This window comes from Amblyraja radiata, chromosome 4, assembly GCF_010909765.2.
Source record: "Amblyraja radiata isolate CabotCenter1 chromosome 4, sAmbRad1.1.pri, whole genome shotgun sequence".
In the NCBI taxonomy this organism is placed as follows: Eukaryota; Metazoa; Chordata; class Chondrichthyes; order Rajiformes; family Rajidae; genus Amblyraja; species Amblyraja radiata.
The window spans coordinates 57772908-57799332 of record NC_045959.1 but is presented as its reverse complement, the minus strand read 5'-3'; the positions used below and the strand labels follow the sequence as shown (position 1 = coordinate 57799332).

Sequence of the window (26425 nt, the reverse complement as noted above, 5' to 3'; positions counted from 1 at the left end):
CGACCTAAAATGTCGCCTGTCCATACCCTCCACAGATGCTGCCTGACCCACTGAGTTCCTCCATGCACTTTGTGTTTAGCTCAAGATTTCAGCATCTGCAGTTCCTTGTGTCTCTCTAATTGTTGCTGGTTGCACTGATTAATTTTTATTCTGAATGTTTAGCCTGTTGCTCAGAAACATGTCTTTCTTGTAACTTCATATCCGTTGTACTGTTTTACGAAGCTGATGATCCGAGAAGTTCAGTCCCCTTATGTACACAATGTTGTGTAATTCTACATCGTGGCTGGATTTGTTGTTTATAAGGATAGGAATGTCATAGCTGATGTTTTGAAATCGTTGACTTGGGTAAAGTAATGTAATATGAATCTTTGCAGGTTCATACACTGGAGTGTTACCGACTCTTGGCTGTGGCACACAATACTGCTCAGGGGAAGGGAAACTCATTATTAATGAACCTAAGATAGACACAAAAAGCTGGAGCAACTCAGCGGGACAGGCAGCATCTCTGGAGAGAAGGAACGGGTGACGTTTCGGGTCGAGACCGGAAGCGTCACCCACTCCTTCTCTCCAGAGATGGTGCCTGTCCCGCTGAGTTACTCCAGCTTTTTGTGTCTATCTTCGGTTTAAACCAGCATCTGCAGTTCATTCTTACATATTAATGAACCTAGTCTTGTTAAAAACCCAAGAATTAATGGCTGTGCTAACCATTGTGTAAATGGAGGAAAATGTGTTCATCTTGCATTGAGAAAACTTCATTCTAGAATGAACTAGGACTTCATTCGTAAATGAGCTTGTCAGGGGACACAAAACAAAGAGGTTTGGGCCTGCTCATCTCACTGTTACTGTGAGGCTGAGCACTGAGAATTGGATTTGGTTCATTGTGTACATGAGTGGAAATGTGGATGACAAAATCTGTCCCTATAGTTTTGACTGTATGTAGACTGCTGTTACCCACCTACATTAAACAATGTGACCAGACATGTGGCTAATATCTATAGTTATTGGTTATTTTATTTATTGAACGGTCTTTGTTTGTTTATTATGTTATCTATTGAGCACTGACGTGTTATGCTGCTGCAAGGGAAGAATTTCATTGTTCGATTTCAATACATTGATTACGTGCTTGTAAAGCAGCCTGTAAATCAAAGAGTAAATGAAACATATGCCAGGCACCACATGGGACTACGCTGCCAGGCACGTTATTCTGAAAATAAGAGTGCGTAAATGAAACTTTACCAAAGTTGAATTTACCAAAGTAATTAGACAAGCGTGTCATTCTAAAAATGGGTAAATCAAACACGCATAAAAATGTACGGTGCCTGTATTGGATCTCTCTTCAATCTGAAACACTTTTTAAAACGATTCAAAAATTAATATTTCCCTGAGTTGCAGGAAGCAGCAGAGACAGGTGGCAAACTATATTTCAAAACAATTGGACGTCAGTTATAGCAGTTTCGTAGTTGTTTGAAAGTAGTTTCGATATATTTGACGGAAATGTTATGGGGAGCATATAAACATTTAAAACTCTTGTTAGTGTAACTGCTTTAAAGCAAGATCATATATTTTGTATATAAACAAATGCACACACAATGTTTATAATACCTAGGTTAGACTTTAAGAAAAATGTTTGATAAAAGCTAGTTTCCAGACTGTAACACCTTACAGAATTTGTATTTTTGTTTGTGTTCATTGCTCAGGGGTGCTGGCAAGACTGGTACCTGAGGTTTTACCCTGTGTTGTGATATGAAGTTGGTGATTATATCTGTGAATGACTCCATTCCTTGTCTTGGGTATATAAGGCCAAAATAACAATATGTGGCAGGGATGAAGGGATCAAGGTAGAGTAGCTTGAGGCATGAAGCGGACTTGTGCATGATGCTCAGGTGACGTAGCTGCTTGTTTGTATTATAGATTGCTGCACTGGGAGCATATGTCATTCATTTGAAACACTCCACTGCTCAGTCTTGGGGCAGTACTGAAGTTCAATAAGTTCCACCAGAAGTTCGGGAATCTCGGATTTGAAGTCTCCAGATATACCTATCTGCTATGCTACTTAGTGTCATTAACTATTTGTATCATCAGTCTATTTATCGACTGCCCTCCCTCCACCCCACCCCTCTTCCAGCTCTCTTCCTCCCCCCCCCCCCCATTAAAATAAGTCTGACAAAGGATCCTGACCCAAACGTTGCCTACCCATGTTCTCCAGAGATGTTGATACAAGAAACTGCAGCTGGTTTTGGACAAAACAAGAGACAAAATGCTGGAGTAACTCGGGCAGGATCTCGGGAGAACGTGGACAAGTGACATTTTGAGTCGGAACCCTTCCCACTGATTGTGGAGACAGGTGAGAAAGCTTGAAAAGAGATGGGGAAGAACAAAGCCTGGTAGGTTGCCACAGGTGAGGGAGGACTTTGATAAGCAGGTGGTTGAATAAAGGGCAGACATAAAAAGACAGAAGGTGTGATCCATAAGGATGGAAGAGTTGCAAATTGTGAAGCTAGAGGAAGGAATGTAGCAGAGAAATGGATGGGAGGATTCACAACACTTCATTCAAAAACATCACCTGTTCATTTTTTCAGAACTTTATGGGAAACCAGCATCTGCTTTTCCTCATGTTTTAAGCCCTATCCCACGGTACGAGTTCATTCCAAGAGTTCTCCCGAGTTTGCCCTGATTCGAACTCGGAGATTTATGGTCGTCGGTACTCGGGGCTCTCGTGGACATTCTTCATTATGTTGAAAAATCTTCACGAGTCTTCCCGTGCTTACCTGCCGTTAGCGAGTCTTCCCGAGTACTTGACGTTAGCGTTATGAGCCGGTAAGAGATGTCTCCGAGCTCCGACGTACCCGCTACGTTCATTCTCCGTGCTTACCACGAGTTTGATATTTTTTTTAACTCAGGAGAGCTCTTGGAATGAACACATACCGTGGGACAGGGCTATTTCAGTTGATTTTCAGGTTTGTGTTCTTTCAGCTCAATTGCTCTCTCTCCACCAATGCTAGTTTAGTTTATTGTCACCTGTATTGAGTTACAGTGAAAAGCTTTTGTTACATGCTAATCAGTCAGTGGAAAGACTACATGATTACAATTGAGCCGACCAGTCTACAGATACAGGATAAAGGATATAATGTTTAGTGCAATGTAAAGTCCAATTAAACATAGTGCGAAGATCTTCAATGAGGAAGATGGTAGGTCACTCTTTAGTTAGTGAGAGTTTAGATTTGATTTGATTCAATTTATTGTCATTGCACTTTTCAGTGCAACGAAATGGTTTAGCCTGCAGTCATAACATAGAATAAATAACAAACACTCAACACAGTTTAAAGTCCCAAAGTCATTGTCTCTTCCCTCCTTGCTCTCCCTCTCCCTCTGCGCTGAGGCAATCCAAGCCTCCGATGTTGTGACCCCGCCGGATGATGGTAAGTCAGTCCCGCGGCTGAATCCGTGCTCCGCAAATGGGCCGGTTCAAACTCCGCGGCCCGGGGCGGACGAAGCTGTCGAAGCTGCCGCCCTCCAGTCCAGCGGACGCAGCTGTAGTTGCGGGAGCTCCGGAAAACAGAACTCGAGCTCCCGATGATGTCGTCCACTGGCCCGCGGCCGAGCCTCCGAGGCTCCAAAGTCGGGTCGGAAGTTGGGTCGCACCGCAACCACAGTCCCGAAGTCGACCAGCCTCGTTGGTAAGTCCTGGCTCTGCCTCCGCAGCCTCGAGGTCGGTCGCAGTTGGAGGCCGCCAGCTCTGCGATAGGCCTCAGCGCAGACGGACACGGAGACGGGGGATACGGCAGGAAAGGTCGCATCCCCCCGAAGGAAGAGTCATAAAACATGTTACCCCCCCCCCCCCCCACACACATACACAACTAAATAAACCGATATAAACTAAAAACGGGACAAGAGAAAACAAAAAACAGAAAAGACAAACGGACTGCAGGCGAGCCGCAGCTGCAAGGCAGCGCCGCCACTTCCGGAAGCTAAGATTAGTTTATTGTCACGTGTACCAAGACACAGTGAAAAATGTTGTTGCATTCTAACCAGTCAGCGGAAGACAATACATGATTACACCAAAGATAGACACAAAATGCTGGAGTAACTCAGCGATTCATGTGGCATCTCTAGAAAGAAGGAATGGGTGATTCATCATACCCCTGGGTTGTAAACTGCCCAAGTGAAATATGAGGTGCTGTTCCAATTTGTGCTGGGCCTCACAAGGTCGTGTAAAAATGGGAGGGGAAGTTAGTGCTGAGCAACCGGGAGATCAGGTAGGTTTAGGCGGACTGAGCGGAGGTGTTAAGCGAAACGATCGCCGAGCCTGCGCTTGGTCTCGCTGATGTACAGGAGTCCACACCTGGAACAGTGGATACAGTAGATGAGGTTGGAGGAGTGAACCTCTGCCTCACCTGAAATGGCTGTCAGGGGAGGAGGTAAAGTGACAGGTGTTGCATCTGGCAGGCAGGTTTGCCACTGCTACACGGGTGGTTTTAAACTGAATATGGGGGGTGGGGTGTCGAATGGGATAGTGGAGGATGGAGTTAAAGGGAAAGGGTTTCTTAAATGTGTGAGCGTTGAGACAGAGGGGTGTAAAATGAGGGTAGAAGCAATAGGTAGCAAGGTGAAAAGTAAAAGTGGCAGGCCGGCAAATCCAGGGCAAAAATCAAAAAGGGCCACTTTTCAGCATAATAGTATAAGGGGTAAGAGTGTTGTAAAAACAAGCCTGAAGGCTTTGTGTCTAAATGCAAGGAGCATTCGTAATCAGGTGGATGAGTTGAATGTGCAGATAGCTATTAACGACTATGATATAGTTGGGATCACGGAGACATGGCTCCAGGGTGACCAAGGCTGGGAGCTCAACATCCAGGGATATTCAATATTCAGGAGGGATAGACAGCATTTAAAGACTGCATGGATGAACTACAATAATTGTTCATCCCAGTTTGGCAAAATAATAAATCAGGGAAGGTAGTGCATCCGTGGATAACAAGGGAAATCAGGGATAGTATCAAAACCTCTCGTAGTATCTAAATCTCGTTGCACTGACGTGCAATGACAATAAAATATATATTATTATTATTATTATTAAAACAAAAGATGAAGCGTACAAATTAGCCAGAAAAAGCAGCCTACCAGAGGACTGGGAGAAATTCAGAGACCAGCAGAGGAGGTCAAAGGGCATAATTAGGAAAGGGAAAATAGATTATGAAAGAAAACTGGCAGGGAACATAAAAACTGACTGCAAAAGCTTTTACAGATATGTGAAGAGAAAAAGATTAGTAAAAACAAATGTAGGTCCCTTGCAGTCAGAAACGGTTGAATTGATCATGGGGAACAAGGACATGGCAGACCAATTGAATAACTACTTTGGTTCTGTCTTCACTAAGGAAGACATAAATAATCTGCCGGAAATAGCAGGGGACCGGGGGTCAAATGAGATGGAGGAACTGAGTGAAATCCAGGTTAGCCAGGAAGTGGTATTAGGTAAATTGAATGGATTAAAGGCCGATAAATCCCCAGGGCCAGATAGGCTGCATCCTAGAGTACTTAAGGAAGTAGCCCCAGAAATAGTGGATGCATTAGTGATAATTTTTCAAAACTCTTTAGATTCTGGAGTAGTTCCTGAGGATTGGAGGGTAGCTAATGTAACCCCACTTTTTAAAAAGGGAGGGAGAGAGAAAACGGGGAATTACAGGCCAATTAGTCTAACGTCGGTAGTGGGGAAACTGCTAGAATCAGTTATTAAGGATGGGATAGCAGCACATTTGGAAAGTGGTGAAATCATTGGACAAAGTCAGCATGGATTTATGAAGGGTAAATCATGTCTGACGAATCTTATAGAATTTTTCGAGGATGTAACTAGTAGAGTGGATAAGGGAGAACCAGTGGATGTGTTATATCTGGACTTTCAGAAGGCTTTCGACAAGGTCCCACATAAGAGATTAGTATACAAACTTAAAGCACACGGTATTGGGGGTTCAGTATTGATGTGGATAGAGAACTGGCTGGCAGACAGGAAGCAAAGAGTAGGAGTAAACTGGTCCTTTTCACAATGGCAGGCAGTGACTAGTGGGGTACCACAAGGCTCAGTTCTGGGACCCCAGCTATTTACGATATATATTAATGATTTGGACGAGGGAATTGAATGCAACATCTCCAAGTTTGCGGATGACACGAAGCTGGGGGGCAGTGTTAGCTGTGAGGAGGATGCTAGGAGGCTGCAAGGTGACTTGGATAGGCTGGGTGAGTGGGCAAATGCATGGCAGATGCAGTATAATGTGGATAAATGTGAGGTTATCCACTTTGGTGGCAAAAACAGGAAAGTAGATTATTATCTGAATGGTGGCCGATTAGGAAAGGGGGAGATGCAACAAGACCTGGGTGTCATGGTACACCAGTCATTAAAAGTAGGCATGCAGGTGCAGCAGGCAGTGAAGAAGGCGAATGGTATGTTAGCATTCATAGCAAAAGGATTTGAGTTTAGGAGCAGGGAGGTTCTACTGCAGTTGTACAGGGTCTTGGTGAGACCACACCTGGAGTATTGCGTACAGTTTTGGTCTCCTAATCTGAGGAAAGACATTCTTGCCATAGAGAGAGTGCAGAGAAGGTTCACCAGACTGATTTCTGGGATGTCAGGACTTTCATACGAAGAAAGACTGGATAGACTCGGTTTGTACTCGCTAGAATTTAGAAGATTGAGGGGGGATCTTATAGAAACGTATAAAATTCTTAAGGGGTTGGACAGGCTAGATGCAGGAAGATTGTTCCGGATGTTGGGGAAGACCAGAACAAGGGGTCACTGTTTAAGGATGAGGGGGAAATCTTTTAGGACCGAGATGAGAAAAACATTTTTCACACAGACAGTGGTGAATCTGTGGAATTCTTTGCCACAGAAGGTAGTCGAGGCCAGTTCATTGGCTATATTTAAGAGGGAGTTAGATGTGGCCCTTGTGGCTAAGGGGATCAGGGGGTACGGAGAGAAGGCAGGTACAGGATACTGAGTTGGATGATCAGCCATGATCATATTGAATGGCGGTGTAGGCTCGAAGGGCCGAATGGCCTACTCCTGCACCTATTGTCTATGTTTCTATGTTTCTATCCCCTGCGGATGCAGGAGAAAGTACCTGGGGATCACAGAGCGAAGCTGTGCTTGGGGAGGGAGTGGTTTGGGTGAAGCTGTCCCGGCCACGTCATTCAGAGGGGGCGGGCCCAACGTTGACGGACAGTACACACATCCAATCACGGGGCGGGTAGGGGGCGGGCCCAACGCTGACGGACAGTACACACATCCAATCACGGGGCGGGCCCAACGCTGACGGACAGCCACCCCCACGTGAGCACTGACCGGGCCCCACGTGACAATAGGTCCAGTGTGCGCGCGCCGCCGCTGCCCCGCAGGGTTTCAAAATGCGTTTGCCCCGGGCTACGGCAAGCGGCGGCGATTGAAGTGCGGTGCGGCGGCGTGGACACTCACCCGCGCCCGGACCCGGTGAGAAACCTCCCGCCTGCGCGCGCATGTGACCTGGTCTGAAACTCACAACCGCGCTCGCGACCAGGGTTTTCCGCGTGCACGCGCACCAGTGGGAATTCCCTCGTGTGCGCGCGCGCATCATATTCTGTGCGGGACCCCCCTCCCCGTATGTGCACGCGCACCAGTGGGAATACCCTCGTGTGCGCGCGCATCATATGCTGTGCGCGCCTCCAACGTGCTGTGGGACCCCCCTCCCCGTATGTGCACGCGCACGGCCGGCAGTGCGCACTCCCGTGTGTACACAAGCCCAGTCAGTGTTCAGTTTCCCAACCTGGACTGGGACTCGCTAGCAATGCAGTGCCGTGCAGTGCCAGCCGCCCAGTGTGGGTGCACCACCGCCCGGGGTGCTCGCACACTGACTCGGCGGGTCAGGCAGCATCTCTGCTGGGCGGAACGAAAGGTGTGTGAGTTGTCACCTCCAGATTCTTCCCTGCTGTTATCAGGTAACTGACCCGTCCTATCAACTGCTAGAGAGCGGCCATGACCTCCCATCTATCTCAATGGAGACTCGGATTATCTTTAATTGGACTTTATCTTGCACTAAATGTTATTCCTTTTATCCTATATCCATCCACTGTCGACGGCTCGATTGTAATCATGTATCCTCTTTCTGCTAACTAGTTAGCTTGCAACAGCTTTTCACTGTACCTAGGTACACGTGACAATAAACTAAACTAAAGGTGATTGGGGAGCGTTGTGAATGAAGCGGGTGCTTCTCTTTGTCCATTGCATTTGGTGTTCAGGATCGGTGAGAACATGGGCAGATGAAGACTGCTTTGTCAAGCCCCTGACTGCCATAGCCACTGGAACATCTGGTTGATAGCCATTTCAGTTCCCCATCCCATCCCCAACATCACCTGTCTGTGAGGGTGAGGCCAAATGCAAACTGGAGGAAGAGCATATATTCCTCGGGCAGTCCGCAAACCAATGGCATGAACATTAAATTCTACAATTTCAGAAAGCTTGGGCCATCTATGCAACTGATCCTTCCACACGTACTCTTTCGATCAGCCTCACACCTTTTCTAGCTTTGTCCCCACCCACTCCATCCCCTCTCCCCTCGGTACCCATTGGCCCACCCCACCTCACTTATTTTGTCTCATTGTCCTTTTCCCATCAAATTCCATCGTTTGCAACCCATCGTTGCTTTCACCATTCACGTTCTACCACCTGCTGTTATCTCCACCCCTCTCTCTCCCACCTGACTCATACAGGAGCAGAATTGGACCATTCGGCCCATCATGTCTACTACGTCATTCAATCATGGCTGATCTATCTTTCCCTCTCAACTCCAATTTCCTGCCTACTCCCCATAACCTCTGACACCCGTACTAATCAATAATTTGTCAATCTCCACCTTAAAAATATCCATTGCTGGCCCCCTTGTCTTCTGTGGCAAATAATTTCAGATTCACCACCCTCTGACTAAAGAAATTCCTCCTTATCTTTCTAAAGGTACGTCCTTTTATTCGGAGACTGTGGCCTCTGGTCTTAGACTCTCCCATGTGGAAACATCCTCTCCACATCCACTCTATCTAGGACTCCATCCACTAATCTACCCCTCCTCACCTGGATCCATCGGTCACGTGCCAGCTTTTGCCCTGGCCCACTCACCTCTCATAGGGAGATACTGCCTATCTCCCCTCCACTCTTTTAGTCCAGAGGAAGGGTCCCGACCTGAATCATCGCCTGTCCATTTTCCCTCCACAGATGCTGCCCAACTGGCTAAGTTACTCCAGCAATTTTTTATTGTTCGTTCACACTGGAGTATGGCTTGCCCATGGGTTCATCTGTGAGACTTGTAGGACCAGTGGTAACTCCTCCAAGTGGTTTAAGCATCACCTGCCAACCGATGCCCATCATGTGCCATATGCCATTCCAGCAGAAACCATGGAGAGAGTGTCCAGAAGTGCTCTACCCCTACATAAAATGTTTTGCTGCCTTTACTGAAAGTCAGTGGTGGTGCATAAAACTATTACACTATTCAAGAAAATTTCTGTGACATGAATAATGGCTTTCTCAATGTTTTTTAAGAAACAGTTTGTGGGAAGTTGATGTCATAATAAAAATGATTATAAATGTAGCTGTGTAATCTCACTTTGGGACATCCTGGATTATTTTTAAAACATAAAACAATATAGCCTTCAGCCCACAATACCTGTGCCAAACATGATGCCAACACCTGTTCTTATCTGCCTGCACATGATCCACATCCCTCCATTTTTCTTTGGTTAATATTAAGATTTTAATGCAGAGGTATAATGGCAAAAGTTAGACACGGAGATAAGCTAGAAGTTGCGGCAGATGAACTCTGACAAGGACTAACCATGTACTCAATTTTCCAGATTTCTTGAAAGTGTGAAACACAGTGATATGATTCATTCTGAAGAGAACTAAAAATACTATTTTTCAGTTCACAAGGTAATCCAATAGTTACTTAGATAGCATGTGAAATAGCATGCAAAATAGAGTATTGAAATAATTGCTGAATTAGAAATGTTTGAAAGTAAACACTGCTGGTGTAGGGCTTGAATTGCCCGGATTTGAGTTGAGATTGTTCATAATCCAGAGGGCAACCCTATCGAAGTTAGTGGCACAGTGTACATGTGGGGAAATGGTAGACCTCAACACCAACTCCAATGAAATGTCAGGACATAAAATAAAAGCTGGGTAGGAAACTCTTCCCGACCCACGCATGCCCCACGTACGTTAGAGAATTGCTGCTCCATGCTGATTAAGAATGGAAAGAATCAATGGAAGAATTTGGCAACCGTGAGATCACATAAGCTGAGACGGACTGAGGCAAGTACCAGGCAGTGACAAAGCAAAGAAAGTCTAAATTACCTATCAATGTTGGTGCACCACAGGAATAGGTCCTTCAACCCACGATGTCCATGCCGAGTGTGATGCCAAGTTAAACTAATCCCCTCTGGCTGCACGTGAATCATATCCATTCTTTCCATGCACATCCACTTGCCTCCACAGATGCTGCCTGGCCTGCTGAGTTCCTCCAGCACTTTGTGTTTTGCTCAAGAATCCAGAAAAGCAGTTTCTTTAATCTCTGGAAGCAGTTACTGAGAGGCCAATGTATTAAAAACTCCCCTTCAAGCAGCTGGCAACCAACATTGTCAAGGCTTGTTTTTCTGGCAGTTCCTTGTGCACACAGAACACAGAGTTCTGGAGTAACTGCAACTGTAATGGCATTGCCATCTCCATCAATATCCTGAGTTTACCATGGAAAAACAAAACCTAGCTGGATACAGTGGCTGCAACACAGGATCACAGGCCGGGCATGCAGGGAGTAACTCAGCCTTTCCATCATCATAGTGGTACAGATCTAGAGTGTAATGGAATATTCTTCACGTTCCCAATGTAGCACCAACAACAATCAAGTAACTTGGCACCATTCAGGATGAAGTAATCTGTCCATTCAATGTCCATTCCCTTCACTGGTCCTCAGCTGCACTCTGATCACCTGCCAAACTACAGAGGGGATTCTTGCCCAGACTACTCCCAACCCTGCAACCTTCACTGCCATGATACACAAAGGTTTCTGGTGATGAAAGGGAGCCATCTCTGTCCGTTCATTGTTGTTGGGTCTAAATCCTGGTACTCCCTCCTCAATGGTACAGTGGGAGCACCTTCACCAAAAGGACTAATGGATCAGCAATGTTCCTCACCACCACCATTTTAAGTTTACCATTGTCACATGTACCAAGGTACAGAGATAAAATGATAGACATAGATAAACCCATCTCAGGAATCAATTCCTTCCCTCTATCATAAGTGCAGGTAGTTCTGCTATGGAGTGTGAAGAAGGATCTCGACCCTAAACGTCACCCATTCCTTCTCTCCAGAGATGCTGCCTGTCCCGCTGAGTTACTCCAGCATTTTGTGTCTACCTTCGATTTAAACCAGCATCTGCAGTTCTTTCCTGCACATAGTTCTGCTTGAATGTGTGTCCATAAAACTAATTAGATATAACGCAATGAATGAATTAGGGAGCACTATTTATATTACATGGGCGAAATTGGTTATAATGCGATTTTGATCGAGAATTAGAGAACTTCTTAAGTTACTTTGGAAATTGACAAGCAGAAAAAAAGTTGTCTTGAATTTAAACAGTACAAGGGAAAAAGTTTCCATGTAACCTCCTTGCAGTAAACCGACCCCATTGTCTCTTGGGAACACAGTCTGCCCATTTCACAGCGAGAAGCCATGGAAATTGACAAGCACTCAATTTTATTGACATGTATAGTGCCCTCCATAATGTTTGGGACAACGACCCATCATTTACTTATTTGCCTCTGTACTCTACAATTTGAGATTTGAAATAGAAAAAACACATGTGGTTAAAGTGCAGTCAGATTTTAATATAACCATATAACCATATAACAATTACAGCACGGAAACAGGCCATCTCGACCCCTCTAGTCCGAGGCCATAGATTTTAATAAAGATCCTAGAACTTATGAAATCAACAATACACCATCGCCCACAAGGAAGGTCTCAAGGCTCTTCGGTTCTTCCTTGAACAGAAATCCAACACGGGTCTATGGCGCTGTGAGGCAGCAGCTCTACCAGCTGCACCACTGTGCCACGCTATCGTTGGGGAAATGTTTTACTTAAATATTAGATTTAATACAGTTAGACTAGAATTCAAGCCATTTTCACTTCCATTATGTTCATATATATTTGTTTTCATTCTGATTTCAGATATATTATTAATTTATCAAGATGCCGTCACACGGTAAACTTGTAGTGCCTGATGGCTTGAAAACTCTGCTGGAGGCATTAGGCAGAGCTGTGGTGCAAGACCAGCCTGACAACATCCAAACATTTGCCTCTTCGTACTTCATTGAGTTGTTACAATTTCGAGAAGGTTTGTATCCTGCCTTCATTTACTTTGTTGTTGAGCAAATGTAATAATCTCAATTGTAGTTGAAATTACAACATATATTTTTAATGGTGAGTAAAGTACAATTGGATTTATTGTTTATTGTTTCTATTTCCATTAGGGAACCCAACACTTGATATATGTGACCTGGTTAAAATGTTTCATATGAGCAGAGGTAAGACAACTGACTAATTCATTGAATGGAGAGTAATCAGTTCCTCTAGTGACACTGCTGAATAATTGTACTGTGGGTGTGTTTCACTCAACTAAACAGTAGAAGTGTATAATTATTAAAACTGCACTTACAGTTTAATGAATCATAGCATCAAAAAATTATCATGGTTTGAAGCAGATTTTTAGAATGATCTATTCAGTCTCATTCCTTTGGTCTTTCTATGAGGGTTTGCAAATTATTTTGCTCCATCACCTACCCTTACCTTGTTATGAAAGCTCTTATAGACTCTATTTTCATTAAGCAGTGAGTTCCAGAGTTGCTTCTCACATTACTTTTGTCACCTTTGCCATGTTAATTTTTGTCTCTGAGCTTTAAATGCCTACACGTGGGAACAGGTTTTCTACACTTCTTACTTAAGATATGATCTTGTTTTCCTTTACCATTCCTCTTCTCCTCAATCATCTTTGCTACAGTCTAATCTGTAAAATGTCCAACAGTAGGACATATCTGCTTTCAAGCTTGCAAATAGGAATATTTTCCTATTCCTATGAATAGAAGGGGAGAGATGGAAAATCAGTGTTTGGAAATTGTCATGTTTTTTTGGATGCCTTAATTCATAATTATATTCAAATTGTAATTTGCAAATTGATCGCTGATCTCCATGAGCTACTTTGAACATAGAACAGCACAGGAATAGGCTCTTCGGACCACAATGAAACCAAAATAAACATCTTTGTCTGCAAATGATCCAAATCCCTCCATTCCCTGTACTTCCATGTGCCTATCTAAAAGCCTCTTAAACACCAGTTGTATCTGCCTCCACCACCACCAATATCTGTGTAAAAAAACTTGCCATACAAATCTCCTTAAACTCCAATGAGTTTTGGTCTCACGCAAACATAATTTTTCAAATCACTTTTGCGTTTTCAGATAAAGTGTAGGGATGAAGAAATTTACAGTACAGGTATTGACATAATGACGTTTCATATCGGGGCCCTTCTTCAGACTGAAACATCACCTATCATGGTTTTCCGGGGATGCTGCTTGACACACAGTGTTACTCTAGCACTGTGTATTTTTTTGTTAACCAGCATCTGCGATTCATTGTGTCTACTGTATTGTTCCTCTTTTGATATATATTTTCCATTTAGTAGTATTTTTATATTATTGGCATGCCTAGAATTCAGTTTCAGAATGCAATTTTAATGGAGAATTATGCAGTTTAGTGTCCTTTCTTTCTGGAAAGGAATGAGAACAATTTGGGGGTAATTTTGCCTCACTCTGGAATATTACAAGGGAACCTAAACCACCTGTCACAATGTTCAAATTTTCAGCCTTTAATTTTGGTTCAAGATTTTGGCAAAATTGGGAATATGTGTTCATTAAACAAAATCTTTTGCTCTCCTCATAAAATGAAACCAAGTAGCAATGCGTAACAATAACAGTTACAGCCCAGTTGAGGAGTTTGTCTTAATTATTTCCTTAACGGTACCTTCATTTTCCTTTAACAAATATTTTTTTTTTTCTGCCTGTTTCCACCCACGTTTCTATTCTTTTGACCAGCACATCCCAAAAGTTACTGGCATGGCATTGGTCAATATGAGCACCTTGAAAGCCAGTGCTGCGTTCTTAAAGTAAAATTAATGAAAAATGTTAATTATGCATAGTTCATAATTAGTGTAATTCCTCACGTGGTATTATGTCAGAGAAATAAGGCTTGCAGGCGTGTTTTTTTCACTTTTTATCAAGTAACATTGATTTAAAAATCCACATCGAATTTGTTATGCTCATTGTATTTAGATTGAAAGGAGCTGAGGGTACCTGCCAACAGGTACACATTTAAAGGTAGCAGAGTGGTTGTAACAACATATGAAGTAGAAGATGTCGTAGAACATTAGACTTAGTTTCTAATCACTCAGATCATGGCATATCCTTTACCTCAGCACCACCTTCCTGCGCTAATCACACATCCCTTGATTTCCTTCATCTCCCAGGGCACAGACAGAAATCTAATCCCTTTCCCTGGAACTAAACCCTGCCTTATGATGATACTTGCCCAAAACTGTGCAGAAAACAGGCTTAAGGCCTTAAAATTTGAATTTTTGGGGCTAATTCGGTGCAGCTTTTTGTAAGTCCAATCCACTACTTTGGAATTTGTGTCAAATTTACAGACAAAAAAGGATATAGAGATCCACTAAACATAATCTACATGGATGATCACAAAACTGAACAGTTACAATATCAGAAAAGTTTGAAGAGTTTGAGGGGGAGAGTGATGGGCATGACCTGATAGAGATCTGTGAAATAGTGAAGGAGTTCAAAACAGTGAATTTCTCATCGGCAGACGGATCAGTGCGAATTGGCACACTTGTTCCTCGATAGCCATCAACACAGGAGCCCCTCAAGACTGTGTGCCCTAGTCCCGATATACCCATGACTATATAGCAGACGCAGTTCCAACATCATCTCCAAATTCGGCAACACCACCAAGTTGTTGGATGAATTGCGGGTAATGATGTCATAGTGTAAGAGGGAGATCGATCATCTGATTGAATGGTGCCAAATCAACAAACTTGCTCTCAACATCAGGAAGACCAACCAGCTGATTGTTGACTTTCGAAGGAGGCTGAGGATTCAGGAAGATTGATGGGTCAGTGGAAGAGAGAGCCAACAGCTTTAAGTTCCAGGGTGTGACTATCTCTGAAGATCTGTTCTGGATCCAGCATATTGGTGCAATCATAAAGAAAGCCCATCAACGTCTCCACTTCCTTTGAAGATTGAAGAGACTCAGTATGTTGACAAATACTCTCATGAACTTCTCAGGGATACGGTAGAGAATCTAATGACTGGTAGCATCTTGATCTGGTTTGGCAACACGATCGATCAGAAATGAAGATGATTTTAAAAAATGGTCGACACTGCCCAGTCCATCAAGGATACTGACTTCCCCACCATCAAATAGATCTAACAGCCTGAACAATGCAGCTAGCATCATCAAAGACCCACACCTGCTCTCTCATTTCGTTCCTGCCATCGGGAAGAAGGTATAGGAGTCTGAAAGTCATGACTACCAGTTTCAAAGAATAGCTTTTTCCCAACAACCATCAGGCTCTTGAACACTACACAACTAATCTCAACTATGAACTGTGGACTGTCTTTGATTGCAATAAGGCCTCTTGACTTTTTTTGCACTCGCACTGGGTTATTAATTTATTGAATTTTTCATTATTATATATGGGTATTGTGTTTGCAGGCCTGTAATTCTGCTGTTAGTAAGAATTTCATTGTTCCTTTGTCAAGACATATAACTATTAAACTATTGACTCTTGACAGTATGTGTAGAGAAGAGGTTTATGTGTGAGGAAGACTACAAATTAAATCATAAATATTACAATTGCTTGTCAAGCCTCAGATCAACTTTAACCTAGTTTCAAGTTTAGTTTAGAGATGCAGCACGGAAACATATGCACTAGGGACAATTTTTTTTTTTTACAGAAGTCAATTAACTTACAGACCTGTACATCTTTGGAATGTGGGAGGACACCGGAGCATCTGGGGAAATCCCATGTGGTCATCAGTACAAACTCCATACAGACATAGTCAGGAACAAACCCAGAACCCTGGCACTGTAAGGTAGCAACTCTACTGCTGCGCCACTGAGCCGCCCTATACTTGCTGTACAAACTCAATAGAGTTTAAAATCCCTGAACCAGACAGGGTACATCTATGCATTTAAAAAGAACTAGACTAAGTGGGACCCATTGGGTCCCATTCTCACATGGGTGGCATGGTCCCCCAACGCAATATTCCATCTCTCCACCAATTCCAATATTCCACCACTCACGCATATATTGCGCCGGCATTTGTGATGCCCCTGATCCCTCCTACTCTCCTCCCCTCAACCCCCCCACTCCACCCATTGCCCTTCCCCCCCCCCCCCCCACACACATACTCACTCCATCCACCCCTCAAACCCTCCCCCCCCATCCACTCTCAGCGGCTCCCCGGCGGCGCAGACGTTACCTCCCATTGGGTTCCCATTGTGACGTAGAACATGCAGGTATAACTGCGCAGGTGCAGCTGACGGGCTTGGGAAAAGGGTTTTATTAAAGCTTAAAATGTGAATAACTCTTAAAATATAACAACAATTTAATTGTTAAAGAGGAGATTTATTCAGTCCATTATATCTTGTTGCGTCTCTTGTAGCGTTCTGCAGCCGGAGGAGGGGGTCGGCTTCAGGCGGGGGCTGTCGGGGGCCGGTGGGGGGAGCATCCTGCAGCCTGGGGAGGGGCACGACTTCAGGCGGGGCTGTCCATGGCCGGTGGGGGAGGCGGGAGCGTCCTGCAGCAGGAGGAGGGGGGCGGCTTCAGGCGGTGGCCAGTGGGAAGGGGGCTTTCTGGACGGTTAGTATGGGTGTTGTGGGCCGAATGGAGTCTTGTGGACTCACAGTTCACTCACTCACGGCTTGTGGACTCACAGTTCGCTCGGTCACAGCTTGTGGACTCACAGTTCACTCAGCACGGCTTGTGAATTGAGGGGGCGCCGTCCTGTGTGGTATGGCTGCCCAGCCTGCAGCTGTTAGTTTTTCTCTTTTTTTTTTAGATTTTTAGTGAGTTTTAGTGTTTTGTTTTTGGAGTTCTAGTCTTTTTTATTTGGGGGGGTGGGGGGGGGAACTACTTTTCAGGGTCCCTAACTGGTTGGAGAGGCAGCTTTTCTCCGGGCTGCACTTTCGACCCGCCCTTGCGGCCTACCAGCGGGCCTGGAGCGGCGTTTCCTGAGGGGACCGCCCAGTACCTCGGCTTCGGCGGCCCGGGAGAATGGTCTTAGGCCATTCTCGCCGGGTGATGGTGCTCCGGCGTCGGGAGAATGGTCTTAGCGGCATGGGAACCCTGGAACGGCCGCTTCCCTTACCGAGGATTCCGAAGCCAGCAAGGCCGCGCCGTGCTGGAGCTCCAGTGAGCTGAAGACCGCTGTTGAAACATCGCGGAGCTGCGGGTCTGTGGAGTGGCCAGCTGCGGGCGGTGGCGCTGACTTTTCATCGGGAGACTGGGATCTCTTGCCGAGATCGCCAGTGGTGGAGCGCCATCCGGTGCGGCCTTGCTGGCTTCGGAATCCTCGGTAAGGGAAGCGGCCGTTCCAGGGTTCCCATGCCGCTAAGACCATTCTCCCGACGCCGGAGCACCATCACCCGGCGAGAACGGCCTGGAACATCGGGCCTCCGTAAAGGCAACTGTGGAGGCCTCAATAGGCCCGACTATGGGTGGACATGGGATGGGGACTGGACATTGTGCCTTCCCTTATAATGGGAACCATTGTGGGGGGATGTTTTTATGTTTAAATTTCTTTATTACTGTTATGTCTGTATTCTTTCTTTATGTGCTGCATTGGCAAGAAGCATTTCACTACACCTAGGTGTATGTGACCAATAAAATAACCTTTGAACCTTTGAACTCACAGTTCACTCAGCCACGGCTGGTGGACTCACAGTTCACTCAGCCACGACATGTGGACTCACCGTTCACTCAGCCACGGCTTGTGGACTCACAGTTCTCTCAGCCACGGCCTGTGGACTCACAGTTCACTCAGCCACGGCTTGTGGACTCACAGTTCACTCAGCCACGGCTTGTGGACTCACAGTTCTCTCACTCACGGCTTGTGGACTCACAGTTCAGTCACTCCCGGCTTGTGGACTCACAGTTCTCTCACTCACGGCTTGTGGACTCACAGTTCAGTCACTCACGGCTTGTGGACTCACAGTTCAGTCACTCACGGCATGTGGACTCATAGTTCACACACTCACTGCTTGTGGACCTCTGGACTCAAGCGCGACTTCCGGACTCAAGTGCGACTTCCGGACTCAAGAGCAACTTCCAGACTCAAGAGCAACTTCCGGACTCAGCGCGACTTCTGCAATCAGCATGACATCCGGACTCAACACAGCTTGTGGACTCACAGTTCATTCACTCACGGTTTGTGGACTCACAGTTCACTCAGCCACAGCTTGTGGACTCACAGTTCACTCACTCATGGCTTATGGACTCACAGTTCTGGACTCACCTCTCACTCGCTGCTTCCGGGCTGACTGACTCACGCCTGGCCTCCGGGGCTTTATTCTCCTTGCCCCCGGAAATATCATGGCTTCATGGTGACTGGCAGGCGAGAAGGCCAATCTGCTGATCTCACGATTATTTTTAAACCTTCATAATATTTCTAATATTCCACCGATCGGAACAAAACTTGGTGCGCTTGGAGCAGAGGGGAACGGTGAGTAAGGTGGAGAAAGATCTTAGCGATATAGGGTACCGTTTTTGCACACATTTAAAAACAATGCAGACCGGAAGAGGTCAAGATGAGAGTTTTAGTAATAGAATAGATATACACTGGAAAAAGTGCAGTGCCAGAGGAATAGTGGATAGATAATGCAATACACATTTAAGAAGGGGTTTAGAATACATTCTTGGAATTATCGAGTAATATAGACCAATCAGTGAAGGAAAAGTAATGGAAATACTGCTAAGAATAAGAATATTAGAATGCCTAAGGACAGAAAATATAAATGAGACCTGATAAAAGTATATATAAGAGAGGCATAAATAGGGGGTAGGCAGTTAGAAATATTATCCCAGGTCTAACTGTCAAATACTAGAGGGCACAGCTTTAAGGTGAAAGTGGCAAAGTTTTAAAGAGATGTGCAGGGCAACAGTTTTTACACAGACTGAGCTATCGAGGCTGATAATGGAGGCAGATATGATAGTGGTTTTTAGATAGATACAGCACATTGTGGACAAGAGGCCTGTTCCTGTGCTGTACTTTCTGTGGGTTGTAGTAGGAATATTCAGCATGGATTTCAAAGGAGAAAATCTTGTTTGACCATCTTATTGAGTTTTTTGAGGAGATAGTGCAGAGAGTAGACTATTGTAATGTTGTTCATGTCATTTATTCAAATTATCAAAAGGCCTTAAGTAAGATACCCCAAAAGAGACACACAAATGGTTAGAAAATGTGGAGGTAAGAGACATGTAGCAGAATAGAATGTTTGTCGGCTTCAGGACACAGAGTACAGGAGTTATTTGCAGTGGCGAAGCTGTCATTTCTAAATTTGTCTATACTATATTAAGGAAGGCTGTCAACATTGTGGAACAGGATAGAAAAACAAAAGGATCTTGCAGTACAAAAACACCAATAATTAAAAGTTGCAGAAATTGAGCTGGAGTTAGCGCTTCTTCTCCACGCTGGCTGTGAGTCTGGGCCGGTGTCCCGTCAATCCAGGGCTGGCGATTAACCCTGTGGGACAGGCTGGAGTTAGCGGAGTTGAGCTGGAGTTAGCGTTTCTTCTCCGCGTTGGCAATAAGCCTGGCCCGGTGTCCTGTTAGTCTAGGGTCACCCCGGACATCTCCGGACATCTCCGGATAGGGATGGGACACTCGGGAGGGGACGGGGACGGTCCAGTAGCAATTCAACAGCGTTCGCAGCGCCGGAGATCCGGGTTCGATCATGACTACGGATGAAACGCAGGTCTGTGTCAATGCAGCAGCACAGTTGCCGGGAATGATTGTATCAAGTGACCTTTGCCAAACCCCATGATTCCTTACATTTTTCGGAATAACAAACTCGTTTATTTAAAAGTAGGCATTATGTTAAAGTATATCGTAGCTCGGTTACAATTGTGGTGCCATTTTATAAAACGATAGAGAATGACTAGGGAAGATACAGGACTGAATGAGAAGATGGACAGGTACATGGAGAGGTGCTTTTCAGATAGGCCTTTGACCAGTAGTCCTCTTTACTCTTTAGATATTATAGTCAGAATGGCAGTAAGGGAAGTGGTATGTTCGTTTTACAGGATGTATGAGATCAGGGAAGCTTTCAGCGTATGTGGTGACTATGCCTTTGGCATCCAGCTACATCTGCTGACCGACTGAATCAAGCAGTTAGGTTCACTCAGAAATATCTGTGATGCTGATAGAGTTTCATTGAGATAGTCACACCTAAAACGGAAGCAGGAGGTAGTTGTTGAAGATCTTGGCAAAGAGCCTTTTTGAGGATCGATCTAACTTCTTTAGTCACAAGCGAGGTCCCAGAGGTCTGGAGAGTAGCAATGTTCCTTTGTTTAAGAAGGGAAGTAGAGATAGTCAATGGAATTATAAATTGTTGAGCCTCGTGTCAATGGTAAGGAAACTATTGGAGAGGTTTCTCTGGGCTAGGAATTAGAATGGGATAATTAGGTTCAAGTTCAAGTTCAAGTGAGTTTATTGTCATGTGTCCCTGTATATGACAATGAAATTCTTGCTTAAGCACACAGAAAATAGTAGGCATTTACTACAAAACAGATAAATGTGTCCATATACCATGATATAAATATATACACACATGAATAAATAAACTGGTAAAGTGCAAATAACAGAAAGTGGTTATTAATAATCAGAGTTTTGTCCGAGCCAGGTTTAATAGCCTGATGGCTGTGGGGAAGTAGCTATTCCTGAACCTGGTTGTTGCAGTCTTCAGGCTCCTGTACCTTCTACCTGAAGGTAGCAGGGAGATGAGTCTGTGGCCAGGATGGTGTGGGTCTTTGATGATACTGCCAACCTTTTTGAGGCAGCGACTGCGATAAATCCCCTCGATGGAAGGAAGGTCAGAGCCGATGATGGACTGGGCAGTGTTTACTACTTTTTGTAGTCTTTTCCTCTCCAGGGCGCTCAAATTGCCGAACCAAGCCACGATGCAACCGGTCAGTATGCTCTCTCAACTGTGCACCTGTAGAAGTTAGAGAGAGTCTTCCTTGACAATCCGACTCCGTAATCTTCTCAGGAAGTAGAGGCGCTGATGAGCTTTTTTGATAATTGCGTTAGTGTTCTCGGACCAGGAAAGATCTTCAGAGATGTGCACGCCCAGGAATTTGAAGTTCTTGACCCTTTCAACCAGCCTTGAGGTGCTCCCGTGCTGATTGTTATCGAGGCTGACACATTTCCACCAATACGAACAGACTGTGGTCTGTGGATGAGGAAGTCGAGGATCCAGTTGCAGAGGGATGCGCAGAGACCCAGTTGATATAAATGGGGCTGTGGGTCCCCCTCCAACTCCTTCCAAAGTCCACAATCAGTTCCTTGGTTTTGCTGGTGTTGAGGGCCAGGTTATTGCGCTGGCACCATATGGACAGTTGCTCGATCTCTCTTCTGTATTCTGACTCATCCCCATCAGTGATACGCCCCACAATAGTGGTGTCGTCAGCGAACTTGATGATGGAGTTCGCACTGTGGTTCGCTACGCAGTCATGGGTATAGAGTGAGTACAGCAGGGGGCTGAGCACGCAGCCTTGAGGTGCTCCCGTGCTGATTGTTATCGAGGCTGACACATTTCCACCAATACGAACAGACTGTGGTCTGTGGATGAGGAAGTCGAGGATCCAGTTGCAGAGGGATGCGCAGAGACCCAGTTCTGCGAGTTTGGTAACCAGTTTGGAGGGGATGATTGTGTTAAATGCCGAGCTGTAATCAATGAATAACAGCCTGACATATGAGTTTTTGTTGTCCAAGTGGTCCAGTGCGGAGTGGAGGGCAAGCGAGATCGCATCCACCGTTGATCTGTTGTGGTGGTAGGTAACTGCAGTGGGTCCAGGTTTTTGTCAAGGTAGGAGTTGATTTGCTCCATGATCAACCTCTCAAAGCACTTCATCACCACCGGCGTTAGTGCCACTGGTCGATAGTCATTGAGGCACGTCACCTTACTCTTCTTGGGCACCGGTATAATTAATGCCCTTTTAAAGCAGGTGGGGACCTCAGACCTCAGAAGTGAGAGGTTGAAAATGTCCGTAAAAACTCCCGCCAGTTGGTCCACACAGGTTTTTAGACAGTCAACTTGGCTTTTTCTGCGGCAGATCAGGTCTTACTAACTTGATTCCGTTTTTTGAGAGGGTGATGAAGGTCATCGATGATCCAGTCCCCCACAAAGGCATGTCAGTTAGAGCAATTCCTCTGTTAAACTGTAGGATTTTTGTTCAACATTTTGCACTTTAGGATTAACATACCAAGAAAATTCAAATCTTAAAATTTTTCTAATTGCATATTTTGTTTAAACATCTTGGAGACAGAAATTAACATGCAATCTTAATTCGGGCAGCAACATTAAACTGTAAATGGCCAATTCTGCAGGATGCCGTGAGATTAATACTCCATTACTTTCATGGATAGTGCCCTTCTTCTTTATATCTCTGGAGTGTTTTTCGCATTAGAATGGCTGTTCTTATGCCACTCTTGTGAAAAATCAAGATTCCCAGTCATTTTCTTCTCTCAACTTTCTCAGATACCCAGATTGATGGTATTAAAAGAGCAAGGTGTGGTCCCGAAATATTTCCCAAAGACCTCATTAACGGTCTCAACCCGAAACATCACCCATTCCTTCTCTCCAGAGATGCTGCCTGTCCCACTGAGTTACTCCAGCATTTTGTGTCTACCTCATTAACATTACCCTTTCAATCTGAAGACCATTTATTGACAGATCGTGTAAAACATCTTTGCATTGATCTTTCTCACAATTATGCCTTTAACTGTCACATTCAGTTTTTTTTTTTGTTTAATTAATACATAGGCAAATATAGCTCCTCTAAAAGGTAACAAATCCAGGTTTCTCACCCGTCTTATACTGTAGAATGTTGTGTAAACTGCAAAATCTTCCATTTACCTCGCATTTTGGGAGAGACTCAGCTTTTGCAGTGGAAACGTAGGAGGCGAGATCAAGTTGCCCTCCATTAGTGCAGTCAACAATGACTCTGAGTAAGCGATCAGCTGTTTCTGGCCAAAGACCCTAGAGGCATGATAGATGTCACGTGTATTGAGGAACAGTGAAAAGCTTTTTTGTTGCATGCTATCCAGTCTGCAAAAAGACTACATGATTATAATCAAGCCTTCCACATTGTACAGATACATGATCAAAGGAATAACGTTTAGTACAAGATAAAGTCCAGTAAAGCCTGATAAAATATAAACTGAGGGTCCCCAATGAAGTCGGCCTCATCTCTCAGACCATTATCGATCTCATAAGTTCATATGTCATAGGATCAGAATTAGGTCATTCGGGACATCAAGTCTACGCCGCCATTCATTCATGGCTGATCTATCTTTCCCTCTCAACTCTATTCTGCTGCCTTCTCCCCGTAACCTTCGACACCCTTACTAATCAAGAGCCTGTCAACTTCCACTTCAAAAATACCCATTGACTTGGCTTCCACCGCAGTCTGTGGCAATAAATTCCACATATTCACCACCCTCTGGCTAAACAACATTTTGATTGGTCTGTAGAGTCTGAGAAGTCAACCATTTCAGGCATCCTGAAGAACTACAAAAAAAATGTTTCATAGTAACTAGATTTTTTGTTGGGAGAGAGGGGAATAGGTGTCTGCAGATGCTCTGACAATCCTGAAACAGCCAAAAACAAGTACAGGCATCTTATAAGTAGAATTACAAATGAAAAAAGTATTTCAAAAAATCTATTCTCTATTTCAAGTATCTTCAATGACAGATTTTCAGCTTCGTCTAATTTACGGAATATAAATCATCATTAACATTTGATCCTGGTACCTTTCCTCCTTAAAATGTGTGTAACTGTTCTGAATGCACTGGTAGGTTAATTCTGAGACACTCCAATCTCAGCTGGGTTTGTGCACACAATATCAATGGCGACCAAACCAGCAGGATGCTCACTGGACTTCTCCAGATTTACAAGACTCAACAGAAATCCTATAGTAGAAGCAATTGCTACTAGTATCCACAACCTTTCTCACTGGAAAACCTGCTAATGCCTTTGCAATAATGCTGAAGTGAATGAATCATCAATAAAACGTCTTTACAAAGAAAGTAGTTAGAATGAGGAACTTGCAAATCACATGGAATGGCTCAAATAAATAAATTAGATGAACTTACAGGGAATTTAGGCAAGCACATGAAGGAGAAATGAATAGAGGATATGTGACAGGTAGGGAAAAGGCATATACAGTGGCTTGCAAAAGTTTTCATACCCCTTGAACTTTTCCACATGTTGTCACATTACAACCACAAACGTAAATGTATTTTATTGGGGTTTTATGTGATAGACCAACATAAAGTGGTGCATAATTGTGAAGTGGAAGGAAAATGATACATGGTTTTCAAATTTTTTTACAAATAAAAAACTGAAAAGTGTGGCGTGCAAAAGTATTCAGCCCCCCTGAGTCAATACTTTGTAGAACCACCTTTCGCTGCAATTACAGTTGCAAGTCTTTTGGGGTATGTCTCTACCAGCTTTGCACATCTAGAGACTGAAATTTTTGCCCATTCTTCTTTGCAAAATAGCTCAAGCTCAGTCAGATTGGATGGAGAGCATCTGTGAACAGCAATTTTCAAGTCTTGCCAGAGATTCTCAATTGGATTTAGGTCTGGACTTTGACTGGGCCATTCTAACCCATGAATATGCTTTGATCTAAACCATTCCATTGTAGCTCTGGCTGTATGTTTAAGGTCGTTGCCTGCTGGAAGGTGAACCTCCGCCCCAGTCTCAAGTCTTTTGCAGACTCTAACAGGTTTTCTTCAAAGATTGCCCTGTATTTGGCTCCATCCATCTTCCCATCAACTCTGACCAGCTTCCCTGTCCCTGCTGAAGAAAAGCATCTCCACAGCATGATGCTGCCACCACCATGTTTCACAGTGGGGATGGTGTGTTCAGGGTGATGTGCAGTGTTAGTTTTCCGCCACACATAGCGTTTTGCATTTAGGCCAAAAACTTCAATTTTGGTCTCATCTGACCAGAGCACCTTCCTCCACATGTTTGCTGTGTCCCCAACATGGCGTGTGGCAAACTGCAAACGGGACTTCTTATGGCTTTTTTTCAACAATGGCTTTCTTCTTGCCACTCTTCCATAAAGGCCCGATTTGTGGAGTGCACGACTAATAGTTGTCCTGTGGACAGATTCTCCCACCTGAGCTGTGGATCTCTGCAGCTCCTCCAGAGTTACCATGGGCCTCTTGGCTGCTTCTCTGATCAATGCTCTCCTTGCCCGGCCTGTCAGTTTAGGTGGACGGCCATGTCTTGGTAGGTTTGCAGTTGTGCCATACTCTTTCCATTTTCGGATGATGGATTGAACAGTGCTCCGTGAGATGTTCAAAGCTTGGGATATTTTTTTATAACCTAACCCTGCTTTAAACTTCTCCACAACTTTATCCCTGACCTGTCTGGTGTGTTCCTTGGGCTTCATAATAATAATAATAATATCTTTTATTGTCATTGCAAGTCAGTGCAACGAGATTTAGTATGGAGCTTCCAACCGATGTAAAAGAAGAGTAAAATAAATAAATAAGCTGTGTGACGTGGCCATCCGAGGGAGACAGTCCAGGGAGGGTGTGGGCACTCAGCAGGGCCGGTTCAGAGCCGCTATAGCTCTGGGAATAAAGCTGTTTCTGAGTCTGGAGGTTCGGGCGTAGAAGGCCTTGTAACGTCTGCCGGAGGGAAGTAGTTCGAACAGTCCGTTACAAGGGTGTGAGGAGTCTTTATGGATGCTGATGGCCTTCCTGAGGCACCGTATGTGGTAGATGCCCTCCAAGGCTGGTAGCTGTGTCCCAATGATCCTCTGCGCTCTGTGGACGACGCGCTGAAGAACTCTCCTCTCCGCCTCCGTGCAGCTGAGATACCACACAGAGATGCCATACGTTAATATGCTCTCTGTGGTGCAGCGGTAGAACGTTGTCAGCAGCTGTTGGGGCAGACCAGTCTTTTTTAATGTCCTCAGGAAGAACAGTCGTTGCTGTGCCTTCTTGACCAGCGCAGCGGTGTTGGTGGACCATGTGAGGTCCTCAGAAATGTGAGTGCCCAG

General features: G+C 44.7%; 1 protein-coding gene across 5 annotated transcripts in view; it reads left to right on the top strand.

The window, feature by feature from the left end:
• The first annotated feature begins 7342 nt into the window (after positions 1-7342).
• LOC116972143 (proteoglycan 4-like) overlaps positions 7343-26425 on the top strand; it is a 31511-nt gene continuing 12428 nt past the window's right edge. For 3 of the 5 annotated variants that reach the window (XM_033019521.1, XM_033019517.1, XM_033019518.1), the window contains exons 1-3: positions 7343-7474; positions 12233-12398; positions 12535-12588. In XM_033019521.1, coding sequence (XP_032875412.1) covers positions 12254-12398; positions 12535-12588 — 199 coding nt within the window. In that variant the 5' untranslated portion in view covers positions 7343-7474; positions 12233-12253. Of the gene's footprint in view, positions 7475-9861; positions 9938-12232; positions 12399-12534; positions 12589-26425 lie in introns of all 5 variants that reach the window. The other 2 variants (XM_033019520.1, XM_033019519.1) reach the window with 1 other exon arrangement.